The sequence below is a fragment of the Centruroides vittatus genome, unplaced genomic scaffold (genome assembly GCF_030686945.1).
Source record: "Centruroides vittatus isolate TY-2023 unplaced genomic scaffold, ASM3068694v2 contig_742, whole genome shotgun sequence".
In the NCBI taxonomy this organism is placed as follows: domain Eukaryota; kingdom Metazoa; phylum Arthropoda; class Arachnida; order Scorpiones; family Buthidae; genus Centruroides; species Centruroides vittatus.
This window is the reverse complement of record NW_027122478.1, coordinates 1,090,201-1,103,908: the sequence shown is the minus strand read 5'-3', so window position 1 is coordinate 1,103,908 and position 13,708 is coordinate 1,090,201. Positions and strand designations below refer to the sequence as shown.

The 13,708-nt window shown below is 28.7% G+C and overlaps 2 protein-coding genes across 2 annotated transcripts in view; both read right to left on the bottom strand.

Moving 5' to 3' along the window:
• LOC136981044 (protein transport protein Sec24C-like) overlaps positions 1-13,708 on the bottom strand; it is an 82,100-nt gene that overhangs the window by 32,828 nt on the left and 35,564 nt on the right. Inside the window, exons 4-7 of the mRNA XM_067277309.1 lie at positions 10,682-11,482; positions 6,286-6,394; positions 2,981-3,108; positions 717-855 (exon numbers count right to left, since the gene is read on the bottom strand). Coding sequence (XP_067133410.1) covers positions 717-855; positions 2,981-3,108; positions 6,286-6,394; positions 10,682-11,482 — 1,177 coding nt within the window. The remainder of the gene's footprint in view (positions 1-716; positions 856-2,980; positions 3,109-6,285; positions 6,395-10,681; positions 11,483-13,708) is intronic.
• Positions 1-13,708, bottom strand: part of Herc4 (HECT and RLD domain containing E3 ubiquitin ligase 4) — a 148,488-nt gene that overhangs the window by 107,898 nt on the left and 26,882 nt on the right. The gene's annotated exons all lie outside the window — the stretch shown is intronic.

The following is a 13,708-nucleotide window of genomic DNA, read 5'->3' as shown; positions in this document are numbered from 1 at the left end:
ATTATGTAAATATTTTGTTTAGAATACAATTTTTTTCCACCTAACAGTATCAAATAAAGTGTTGATTTTTTCCCATCTTACTTAATGATGGTGTTAATAGATAATTTTTTAAAAATAAAGTTTTAAGAATATGTTATCTATTCTAAACTTTTTACTTATTTTATTACTTTGTCTCTGTAAACTGCTACAAAATGATTTTATTGTTGATATCTGTACTGCTTGATTATAATAGAGCAGTAAAGCAATGAAACAATTTGTAATAATCAAGTGTCATAAATAGCTATTCCAAAAATTTTAAATAAGTAAACAAGTAAAGTGAAATTTATTTTTAATTAATAAAATTTTAACCACAGATAGAATATAGGGATAAAGTTTGCTAAACTTTTGCATAGGGACATTAGAACAAATAAAACTACTCCTAATGAACAAAGTAGAAACAAAAAAAGAAAATGGAAGTTCTATTCTCCATTTTCTTTGCTTCATTCACACTGTGTATTTATTCATTATGTTCATTTATTCACAAACCATCTAATCTAAATGCATGAGAATTTCAATCTCATTGCATTTGCTATTTGCAAGAATATTTTATTCTTGTATTGATCTATGCTTGCTGTATAAAATATTTCATCTCAAATTGAAGAGAGGAATAAAATAACTTCTTGTATATTAAATACTCATAAATCAGGATTCACTACAATAGAAAATATTAATATTACCTTCAGTTGCACTTTTACAAAACACACATTGAAATCTTCTTCCACCATCTATGAATTGCATAAATGGACACATATATGCTTTACACCTATTGCAACGAACAGGACCCATATCACCAGGATTAGATATAGGTGGTGGTACCTAAAATATTTTATATATATATATATATATATATTATTTACTAACTAATATCATAGTGAAGTTTTTTATTACCTACAGATTTAAATTTTTTTCTATAACATTCTTATTTCTAGAAATGTTTTCAAACTTATCATTTGTATTTCATATTTATTAGTCTTTTTACTTAATATCATATTAAACTGCAATAATAAAATATACACTGCAATATGTATTTAAACATAATTAATTTTCTATTTTTCTATCAATAATTACAATTTTAAAACTAGGAAAAAATAAATGCTTGTTTGTGTATTGACTACATAACAGACACTGTTAAACAAAAATTACCTATTTAAATCTCTAAATTATAGTGTAAGCTAAAATAAATATTACCATATAATATTTTTGTTATAATGACAACTATGTATTTTATAATTTATGCAAATTATAAAAAAGTGTAATCTTTTTACAACAAATATTAGCGAGGTTGAGGCTGAAGTTTTAAATGTGAAAATGTGTACGTTGGACGTTAAGCGTCGCTTTCCTCTAAGCCTAGAAGTTTGACAATGGCGTTTGGAATGTTGAGCATGATTCCACTGACTTTCCAAATGCCATTGTGAAACTTCTAGGCCTAGGCCTAGAAGTTTGACAATGGCATTTGAAACTTCTAAACCTAGGCCTACAGGAAGGCAGCGCTGAACGTCTGATGAACACATTTTTGCATTTAAAACTTCAGCCTCAACCTCGCTATTGATACAATAAAATTCTATGCATAGTGAAAAAACTAAGTTCAGATCATTTTGTTGTAATACAACAAAATATATTCATTGAATATTTGAATTACAAAAACAATTATTTTAATAAATACAAAAAACACAATATCAATAAAACAATCTGTAACATACATTGTACTGTACATCGAACACGACTCACGTTTCTAATTTTTTTGCTTAGCTTCATCAGTGGAATAATACATATTTTAAAATTTATCTTTATTACACTTAAATCTAGCAGCATATAATATTCACTCTCATAACAAAACCTATGTTACACTATATTCATGAATGCACATAGCTATAAATATTCTTCAAAAATATGAAAAATATATTTTTAAAAAACTGATGAATCACATTTTCATATTATCTATAAAATCAAAATTTCAGTCATTTTTTTAATTCAAACATTATATTTAAACATCTTACTTACTATCATGTATGGTTACATGAACTTGAAAAATAGAACTTAAAGTAATTTTAATTAGGAATAAAACAAATGTATTGAAAAAAGTTGCAAATAATTATAAAAAATATAAAAATTATGGAATTATGCCATAAAATAATTTTGTTTATTAAAAATAAATTTTAGATCATATGAACACCTCTCTTCTAAAATGTCTTGTTGGATATTAACAGATTAAAATAAGACATTCAAAGTGTAAAAAATTAATACATTTATTAAACAAGCAATTTGTTAATTCGAGAACCCAGAACCTTTCAATAAGAAACCTTTTGTTATATGAACAAGTAAAATTTTAACTGGTCTAGTCAACTCTGACAGATAGTTCATAATATGTTTATAGAAAAATTATGAATTTAAAATATAAATACCATTAAAATAAAAAGATTATAGAGAAAAGTTGTGCATACATAACATTTAATAGCAAAATACAACATAAGTAAATTAAAAAAATAGAAAACTTGGAAAAATGTTTTTGCATAGTATATGCTATAAACAATAGTATATAATAAAATAATGTTTGAAATAATTCAAATTTGAATTATTGTTAGTTTTTGGTAAATTGTAAAAATAAATGGAAATCAATTGTGTTTTTACATTTCCTATCAAGTGTAAAATAAATAAATAAGTTTATGTCCTCTTTTGTCAGAATGTAAAATTTCCTGTATAAATAAATCAAAATTTTTCACGTTTTTATCATTTTAATGAGTTTTATCTCTAACTGTATACATAAAACAATACTTACACTAACTAAACAGTTAGTGTAAGTATAAATGAAATCAAGTTTCTAAACTCTCTAAAAATTTTAATTTTAAAATAAAGGCTTATGTGTTTTTGAACTATTCATTTATAACTATTTATTATCTATGTACTTTTTAGTTTTAAAAAAATTATATGAAAGAATATATACCTCAGCTTCATTTAACTGTGCAAATGGACTTATTGTTATAGCAAATGGAACTGACGTCTGTTTCAACATATCTGATGTACAGGGAACATTATAAATTGTAGATCTCATAAATCGAGGGCTGCATATACCTAAAAATAGTTACAAAAATTCTTAAAATATAAATCAAGTTAAATAATTTAAAATGATTTATAAATTAATAACTTTGTTCCTTTTCTTGTTAGATTTTGTATTAAAAATAAAAAATATCAGAATGCATCATAATAACATAGTAAAGTATAATTAAATAATACCAAGTGACAAGTGAGATAAAAATACTTTTTGCTATAAAAACGAAAATTTCATCATCTAAAAAATTCCCAGAAGTAAAATTATTTACATTTAAAATTAAATATTTAAAATATTTGACAATTAAAATATGAAATCATGTAATAATTTGAATCTTATTCAATTCGTATGTAGGCTGTTTTTTTTCAAGCTCAGATTGGCCATAAAACAAAGACAAGTGTAAATAACAAAATGAATTTATTACCAAAAGTAAGGTACAAACATGGTTACATAATGAACATGAAGATTGAGGAATTTATCATATCTGTGGACGAGCTTTTCCATTCCCTTGTCATAGAATGTTGCTGCCAATGACTTGAGATGGGCCCATTGTTGTTTTGAAGATCGTCATTAGTCTCAAACCTCTGCCGTCCTAGCCACTTTTCCTGTTCAGGAAAGAGGTGGAAGTGGCACGGCACTAAATTGGAGCTATACACTGGGTGTTTAAAGGTGGTGAAGACTTCCACCTTTCAGACTTCCACTCAGCTTAAAACTTTTTAATGTGTGAAGACTTCCATCTCTTCCCTAAATTGAAAACGTGGCTAGCAGGGCAAAGGTTTGAAACTAATGACGATCTTCAAAACAATGTTACATTAAGACCATCTCAATTCACTGGCAGCAACATTCTATGACAAGGGGATGGAAAAGTTCATTCACAGATATGACAAATTCCTCAATCTTCAGGGTGATTATGTCAAAAAGTAACCATGTTTGCACCTAACTTTCGGTAATAAATTCATTTTGTTATTTACACTTGTCTTTGTTTTATGGACAATCGGAGCCTGAAAAAACCAACCATCATACTTTTTTAAAAAAAAGCAATATTATATAGAATATAAAATCATATGAAAACAGTATAATAAAAATCTGAACTACAAACCAAACAATTTAAGTAATTTATGAAAAAATTCTTTTGGGTTTAAAATTAGTGGCTGTAAGTTTAATTTTAATTAAGAGTGGCTTTTAACTTTCTCATCAAGCAAAATTCATAAGAATCCACTTCAAGATATATAGAGAAAATAAAATATCAGTGTTTCATAATGAATGTAAATGCAAATTTAATAATAGATCTTTATTCCTATAAATCACTTTGCTTTTAATAGTTCTTAAATAAAACTTTTTTTGTTAATTTAAAGTATTTAAATTTATATTTTACTTAAGAATTTTGTATTTATTTCTTAGAATCATCAGATTTCTTTAAACTTTAATAAATAAGTGAACAAAACAAGAAGAAATGACTTCTGTGGTCAAAAAAGTATCTGGAGAATTCAGTTATGTTGTGGAATTATGTTATTTGGTCTGATAAAAGTAAGTGCAACCTGTTTAAATATAAGGGGGCTAAAAAAGTTTGGAAAAAAAAACAAGAGAAGCATTTAATCAAATATGTATTAAACCAACTATGTAACATGGAGATGATTCTATGACGGTTTGGCATGTATGAGCAGCAAAGAAATTGGAAACTGGTGTTTATTGATGAGACCATGAGAAACAAATAGTGCTTAAAAATATTGCATGAAAATCTTTTTACTTTAGCTATCAAATTAGAAGTAGAACAAATTTTTGTCTTCCAATACATACAGCTAAGTAGTGAAAGAATATTTGAAATCCAGGATGTTATCATTTTGGATTGGTGTAGATCAGAATCCCATTGAACATCTGTGGAAAGAAATAAAAAGAAAAGTAGCCAAGAAACATCCAAAAATCAAACATGAGCCGAAACAAATGATAACAATTGGCATGGAATGAAATTGACCCTAAAGTCTACAAACCACATTGCTCATCATTAAAAGCAGTTATTAAACAAAAAGGAGACTAAACAAAGTACTAAAAAGTTTCAATATGACAAAACTATACATTGATAAAGCAAAGTTTGTCATTGCACCAATAAACTTCTTGCATAATTTTCAACAGTACAGTGGGTGATCAGTTAACAAACAAATCGGATAGCAAACACTTTCACAAAAGATTTTTATGTTCAGACAGCAAACACCTCACAGAAGAAGCGATGTAAAATAATGAAGTCTGATCATATTTAAATATTTCAACTGAAGACAAAAACCAAAATGTAGAAAAGTGCATGTAGATGCAAGATTAAAATGCACTAAAATGTTATGACCTGGTTAAAAGAATGGAGTAAAGTAATTTTTTCAGATGAAAAAGTTTAATCTTGATGGAATGAAAGATAACACTTATTACTGGCATGATATTTGGAAAGAATCCTGGGAAAGGTTCAGTTAATTTTGTGGTTGCTCATTAATGGTATGAGTGACATTTTCTTCTAAGGGAAAGATATTTGGTCTTTGTAAATGGCAGACCTACTTCAAAAACCTATCAGGAACTCCTAGAAATACATCTTCCAACAGGTCATTTGATAGCAGAAGATAATTGAGTTTTTCAACAAAGTAATGTCAGCCATCATATTTCTAACTCATCAAAACAACATATTCTTAAATAGGAATATCATTTTAGTAGAGTGGCCATCATTAAGTGCTGATCTGAACCCTATGCGGACTACTAATGTCAATGGTATATGAAAACTTGGAGTAGTATGTATCTGTTAAAGCACTTAGAAGTGAACTGGATGAAGCTTGGGTGAATATTTCATGCCTGAAACTAAAAAAAAATTAATGGATTCATGCCAAATATTGTGTTTTCATTAATTTCAAAAAAATGGAAGATCTGTAAGTTATTAAAATAACATAATTTGGAATTAATGTTTACTGGTCATATAATTATGTTACAGATAAGTTTCCTATCATTCAAATCCTTTTTTAAAGTCAATGTATCTTCTTGATTTTGAATGGCTCACATACTGCAATGAGATGCATATGCTGTAAAAATTATGTACTAAAAACAAAAGGCAAAAGTTAAAGTGTATTGTTCTTTCAACATAGATTTCTTACTGGTCTTATAATTATGTTACACATTGCGTTAGTCAATTATACATAGAGTAAGAGTTTTAATTCAAATTCATCTTTTACCTCCATCTTGAACTGTAAAATCAGTAGTCACTAAAGGTGGAACCTGACCTCTTGTGTTGGTACAAAATTCACCTGATCTATTCTTTTTATCATCTTCAATTACTTGAATCTGTAGAATAAAGTGATTTAAGTCAATTATAAAAACAAAACAATTGTTTAAAAAATGCAGTTTCTAAATTTTTATTAATATTAGAAATAAAACATACATTCATATAATAATTAATATTCTTAATCATTATCCTTTTTCCTATATAACTGTACATCATAAATCTACAATTTCATTATTTCAGTATCTAATATGTTATTGAAAATTAAAACAATATGTAAATACACTCATTGCAAAAAAAGTTAAATATCCAGACAGAAGTGTCTAATTACTGCAAAACTTAGCATACAGCTATGTCTCAGACAAATATATAAATGATTACATTTGTGCCTTAAAATTGTTACTCCAATAAACTATAAAAAGACTTTCAGAAACTCACTGTATTCAGAATTTTCAGTGTACCTACTGTTTGAAGATCTTTGAATGCCTTTGTGATGGAATCAAAAACATTACACACAGCTGACAGAATTTATGAAAGCCTAAATCACCAGACTGAAGAAAGCAAGATGGCCATTTCATCAAATTACCTATAATCTGGGCCGTTCTGACCTGAATGTGAGGTCTTGGGGATAATGGTTATATGAGGGCATATATACATGATAAGCAGGATCTGGACACTCCAGACACTTCTATCAAGACAGATAATGGTCTGATCATAAGACAAGCACAAACAGTTGCCATAGTGTCATAGTTTGCCAACAGATCTTGTTACAGAATCCTCTCTTCACATACCATTTACAGATGACTAGCAGAGGCAAATACATACCCTGTCATTAGCACCCCAACACCATTGGTTTTGTTTGCAGTGGGATTGTAACAGAAAAGTATGGACTGGCAGTATATCATCTTTAATAATAAATCCTGTTCTGTTTGGAAAGAGATGATCAAAATGTTAGTGTAGAAGACCACAAGTGAGTGTTTTAATTCTACCTTTACCAGTAGGTGAAATACTGCTCCATCGCTATAGTCTGGCAAGCCATCTCATACAACAGTAAGTTACTCTTAGTAATGATACAAGGGCATTAACAGCATGACAATATGTTCAGAAAACCCTGCATTCTCACACATTGCCTTTCATGATAGGGCTATAAACAGCCATTTTCTGACAGGATAATGCTCAGCAGCAAAGATTTTCAAGAATGTATCTGCCATATTGCCACACTTACATGGCCTTTCCAGTCTCCAAATTTGTGGCCCATCAAATAGTTGAGACCAGAAGGGACCAGCTTCAGCCATCTACGAGTGTAAATGCCTTTGTCAGCATGTCTGCATACTGACTATATTGCCACATATATTCAGGCAAGAAGAGATTCTACAAGGTACTAAAGCTTGTAGTTTTAACTGAAGACAACTTAAAACTGAAGGCATTCTCAATTTACACTCATTGACAAAAAAAAGTATACCATAAAAGAGGTATTTGAATCAAATGAAACTTTATTAGTGCAAACATAGTGACAATATAATAAGTGATTACAATATCATAGAAAAGGGACCTGTGGAACATGGTTTGTTTAAATTGTACTATTATTGAGTGCAAATAAACTCTGTGCCTAGCTGATATTAAATTAAATGAAGAGACTCACAATATAGTTTAATTGTTTTTATCTCAAAGTATTAATAACAAGTTACATTTAAATAAAAGCATTCAAAAGCATTAATTACTTTTCAAATGCTTATAATCTTTTCATAAAAAAACCTCATGCAACTTAATAAATTTGTAAAGCCAAGCAACCACCAGATTACATTGGGCTACTTTCCCACAATTATATTTTAATTAATTACTAAATAATTCCTCTAGTGACAAATTATTTAGTAATTAATTAAAATATAATTGTGGAAAGTATCCCAATGTAATCTGGTTGTTGTTTTGCTTTATAATTTTTTCAACAAAGTATAAGTAATTTTATTGTTTTAAAATAATCTAATTTCATTAAAATATTTTATAATAATGTATTAATCCTTAAGCATATTTTTAACGGCATATAAGACACACTTCCATTTTAGCAAAAATATTTAGGAAAAGTTTTTAATGCATTTAAGTCATCCTGTACCTTTGGCACTCACAGCACCATTTTTTTTTTTTTTACCGAATTCCAGTTTTAAAAAAAAGTAAAATTAGAATGTACACTTATTTATCAAAAAAACAGAAGTTTAAAAGAAGACATTTATCATTAAAATATTATAACTTGAATACATACAAAAACAGCTTAGCTATAACAAAAAAAAAATAATATGTTTAAACAATATCATTTTTATTCAAGAGCTGGGTTAGGTAGGGATTATCTGGAGTCTACTAAAAGCTGTATGAGAAATTCATTAACCTATAAGAGATGCAGCTTCACATAAAAGATTTGGGACAATTTTTTTTTCTTTAGACAAAAGTTGTGTCTTGTATATCATAAAATACAGTAATTGATGTTTCAAAATAAAATACAGCAAAATAGCTTTACAATTAGAAATAAATACAGAATTATAAATATGATTTTATAGATATAATTACCTATAACCATTTTTATGAAATGATCAATGATTGTGATTATTAACACGTTGACTGCCACGTGACTTTTTAGGATTCTGTTGTAAAACGCCAATTTAATTTAATTATATTATATTATTAAAAACTCTAATCAGAGTACATAGTAATAATCAAATAGCATATAGAATGTGTTTTTCTTAAAATAAAGGTATTACGAATTATCTCGTAGTTGGCTTATGTAACAGAAAGCTCTTCGCTAAAGCCAAACTACGAGTTAATTCGTGCACAGACACGATTCGTCCTGTCACTTCGCTACAGCCAATCGGAGATGTGCGTCTAAATTCATTAGTAATAAATCGGATATAGAGGCGAGCACATCACATTTACGTCTTTTTTGAGAGTGTTATTTTTTATTTATTTTTATAATCAAATTATAAATATCCCAAAATGGATAAGAAAAGACCACTGACTAAAAAACAACTTGATTACTACACTAATCTAAGTGATTCAGAATCTGACAAAATTTTTGGTGAGGATGGGGGAGTTTATTTGGCAGCGAAATGGTCCTGTTACTGTATGTAAATGGAAAGACAAACGAGAAGTCCTTACCATTTCAAACATGCATGTTGTTGAAATGGTAGAGGTGTTCAATCGCAATGGAAAATGTTCGATGAAACCGAATATAATTCGAGATTATAATCATGGAATGTCTGGCATTGACAATCAGATCAAATGCTATCGTACTACACATCTCTAAGAAAGACTATTAGATGGCCCAAAAAGGTTGCATTACATATTATAGAAATATATATACATAATGCGCACAAACTCTTTCAAAAAGCAACTTCTTCTAAAATAAAACTTATAAAGTTTAGAGAAGCATTCGTCAAAGCGTTGATTGGAGAAGAGATTCAACCAGTTTCAAAAAAAATTAAATTGCAGAAGCTTCACTATTTACAGAGTATCCCATCTACTCAGAAAAAACAACATCTGACAAAGCCATGTCGAATTTGTACCAAAGCTAAAAAATGCCGAGAAACACGTTATTTCTGTCCAATCTGTCTTGAGAAGCCAGCCCTTTGCGTAAAAGATTGTTTTATAAATTATCACAAACAATAAAAATATTGTTTTGCTTTCGATTTTGAATAAACTTTTTATGATTATATTTTCTGTTCATTTATTAATAAATGTTCTGTTCATGTAAGCCAAACTTGATTTTTTGTTCTTGCCCCTGAAGCTATCTATTCATATTTACACTGATATACTACGAATTACATCGTAGCTGCACAAATATGGCAAGGAAACAAACTACGATATAACTCGTAGGTGGCGTCCTAGGCAGAAATGGTAACTACGAGTCATCTCGTAGATGGCAGTCAACGTGTTAACTAATTTAGTTTTATATCAAAAAGAAGATACACAAGATACACAACTGAGAGTTGTAATAATGTGTTTCAAAATAAAAGTATTATATCCTAGTATTATTTATTTGCTTATTATTACATTTATATAATAATGTGTTATATTTATTATACAGTAATTGAAAAAATTGATTTGTCTAAAATATAATAATTAGAGAACTAAATACAAATGCAAGAAAAGATTTGCTTTTAGATAAATGAAAAATTATTCACAGTGACATAAATGCAGGGTTGGAATAGTTTTTAATTAACAGTTCACTTTTTAATAGGTCACATATAAATATAAAGAAACAAAACTGATTACTCTAATTTATTTGTTATTTGAATTTAATCAACATTAACAAAATATTATTATATATAGAAACAGTACATTAATATAAAAACTGTACTTACAGGACTAGGCATCTGATCAGGATCAAGTCTTCTTTGAAGCTGTGGTGGTGGTGGAGACTGAGGTACAGAACCACTCATTCTATTAGCAGATGGCATTCCAGGTAATGGAGGAGATCCAATTCCAGACTGATTATATTGAGATTGATAATTTGAAGGAGTTGTTCCAGTCGGTGAAATTTGCTGATGAATTTGAGATGATACAGGAGGATAATGTTCCTGCAGAGATGACATTTTGGACATTGGTGGATATTGTCCCATTGGCTGAGATGCAGTCATAGGATACTGCTGCATATTATTCATTGATGGTCCTAATGAACTTGGTGGTGGTGGTATTGGTGGCAAAGATCCAGGATTTGATTGCATCTTATTAGTAGAATTACTGTAAGGTACAGGTGGTGGTTTCTGACTAAAAGCAGCTACATTTGTACCAATACCTGATGATACTGATGGTGAATTATTAACTGATGAAGAACTTAATGGAAGGCCATATGATGGACTTGAGAACTGTGTTGTAGGGGGTAATGGAGCTTGATTCTGAAGCACATTAGTTCCTTGATTGAAAGTTGAATGCTGTGATTGAGGAGGAGGAGGTGGAGGAGAAATAAAATCTCTATTTGATTGAGTATATGTGGGAACTGAAGGAAAAGCTGATGCAGGCATTGGCTGATAGGCACTGCTTGTAGAATTTAAATTTGGCAATGGACCGAAGTTACTTCTCACAGAGGGAACTGAAGGATTACCAAAACTTTGTGAATGTGCAGTTACTTGTGATAATGTCATATTATTGACTTGCTGACACAACTAAAAATAAATAAAAATATTTATTGGCATTTTGAAAGTATTTCAATTAGTGTTGCCACCTGTCTGGCTTTCACCCGGACAGTCCGGTTTTTAATTCATTGTCCGGGTTAATTATTAATTTTGTCTGGGATTTCATAGAAATTGTAAAATTATGGTAAAACAAAGTACTAGCAAATATTTTTATAAATTTACTTTATTTTAATAGCAAAAGACTTCACACTCTCACCGAAAGTTAATTTGCCATCTTATGCCAATGTGCGTCGCAACCTGGTGACCCTCCTTTTTTTGCTTTTCAGCTCTAAAGCTAAGTTATTTCATTTCTTAACCCTTTCCATGTGGTTATACGCCTTTAGGCGTATGTCACGTGACTTGCCGTTAATTCGTGATGTGGCATACGCCTTTCGGCATAATTAATAAAAAAATTCGATTATTTTGCGTTATATTCGATTTTCCAGCGATCTTAGCTTTAATTCGCTATTCTGTAGGTTGATTGACTTTGTTTAAGCCAAAAAGTGTATTGTGACCACCCCTAAGCCATAAATATTTCGGTAAAATAGACCCTCTCCCTGCCAAGTGATTAGAGACATAGTGTAAATAATGGCAATAACTTCTCCCCCACTCTAGCTAAAGAGCTGCGGTTTCTTTTATTTAAAAAGAAGACAGATGTATCTAACTAACAAATGTACAAAGTTTAGCGATTTTCTGTAAATTAATTATTTTTTCTTTTGTTCGTAAGCTTCAAATTTTAATATTATTTTAAATTTCTATTAAACTAAAAATTAAACAATCGTAAACTGTGATATGTTCTTAATCAAACACAAAAAACAGATTAAACATAGCACGATTTAAAAATTATCCAAAAACTGCAAAAAATGCGCCGCATGACGAATTCCACTCAATTATTTGCTGTAAATCGCCAGCATGGAAAGGATTAATTAACTAATTTAAGACGCTCCTACTACACAAGTCCCTAATTGATTTAGAACTGGCGTGCATGTTATTCTTCGCATGGTAAAATAACATTGCACAATCATGAGGGATTTCTGTTCGAACAAACCTGACCTTCCGTCCGGGTCAGTAATTTTGAAAAAGTGGCAACACTAATTTCAATATAAGAAAAATTTAATTATGTATTTTTCATTTTAATAGGTAAAAATGTTACTTCAAACAATTGTTCAGAAAAAAAAAACTGTTAAATTATAATTATTTACTAAAAATATAATAATAAACATTTTCCTTTCTTTTATCATGGCTATGCATTTGTATATAATCTTTTTTTCTTAAACATTTCACAATTCAATAAATCATGTACTAGGATATTATCATAAAAAATAATTTCTGAAAATTAATTTTTTTTGTTTAACGTCCTTCTTTAATGCAAAGCAGGTTTGTTTAGTCTATTTCTTTATTTTGAAATAAAAACTGAACAAGTACGTTTATTTAATATATGCTATCAAATATCATACTTAACATATTTTCTGCCATTTTTTGACAGGCAGTATCATGCATTTTTTTCCTAATATATCAACATGTATTTCTATCATTAAATACAGAAAAAATAAAATTTCTACAGGAATTTCTTTATTAGAATAGAAATGTTTGTTTTCCAAGGTTTACTTAATATTTTGAAAGATTTTGGGGATAGACTCTGATATTGAATATGTTGTATGATCATGCAATAATTGCCTGCTCTAACATTATTTTAATCACATTCTTGAGTTTTAGTTTGGTCATCATGTAAGTACAGTACATGTATTTTGATTTTAATGCTAAAACTACACTAATATGGTCTTAATTTTATATTTACAGGACATTATATTTTGCTTGAGATATTTTGCTTAAGATATTTTACTCAACATTCTTTCTGATATGTCAGGTAAACATTAATTGTAATTTTTTGTCAAATATTTATCTATAACTAAGCTTACTTCTTTGTGAAAGAAATCATGAAAGAAATAAAATGTAAGAATCAAATATAAATACAAAACACATTACAAATTTACTTTTTTGAAATGGTAGTACAAATAAATATTTATACTTCTTTCAATTAATGGTTATAGAAAAGAAAAACTGCAATATTCTATATAAAAGAAAATATTTATATGGATATGAAATATAAATATGAAAAGACATTTAAGACAAATGTCTTTTCATATTTATATATTGTCTTAAATGTCTTTTCATATTTATATATTAAGGAATTTATTGTCAATACACTTTTGTTGT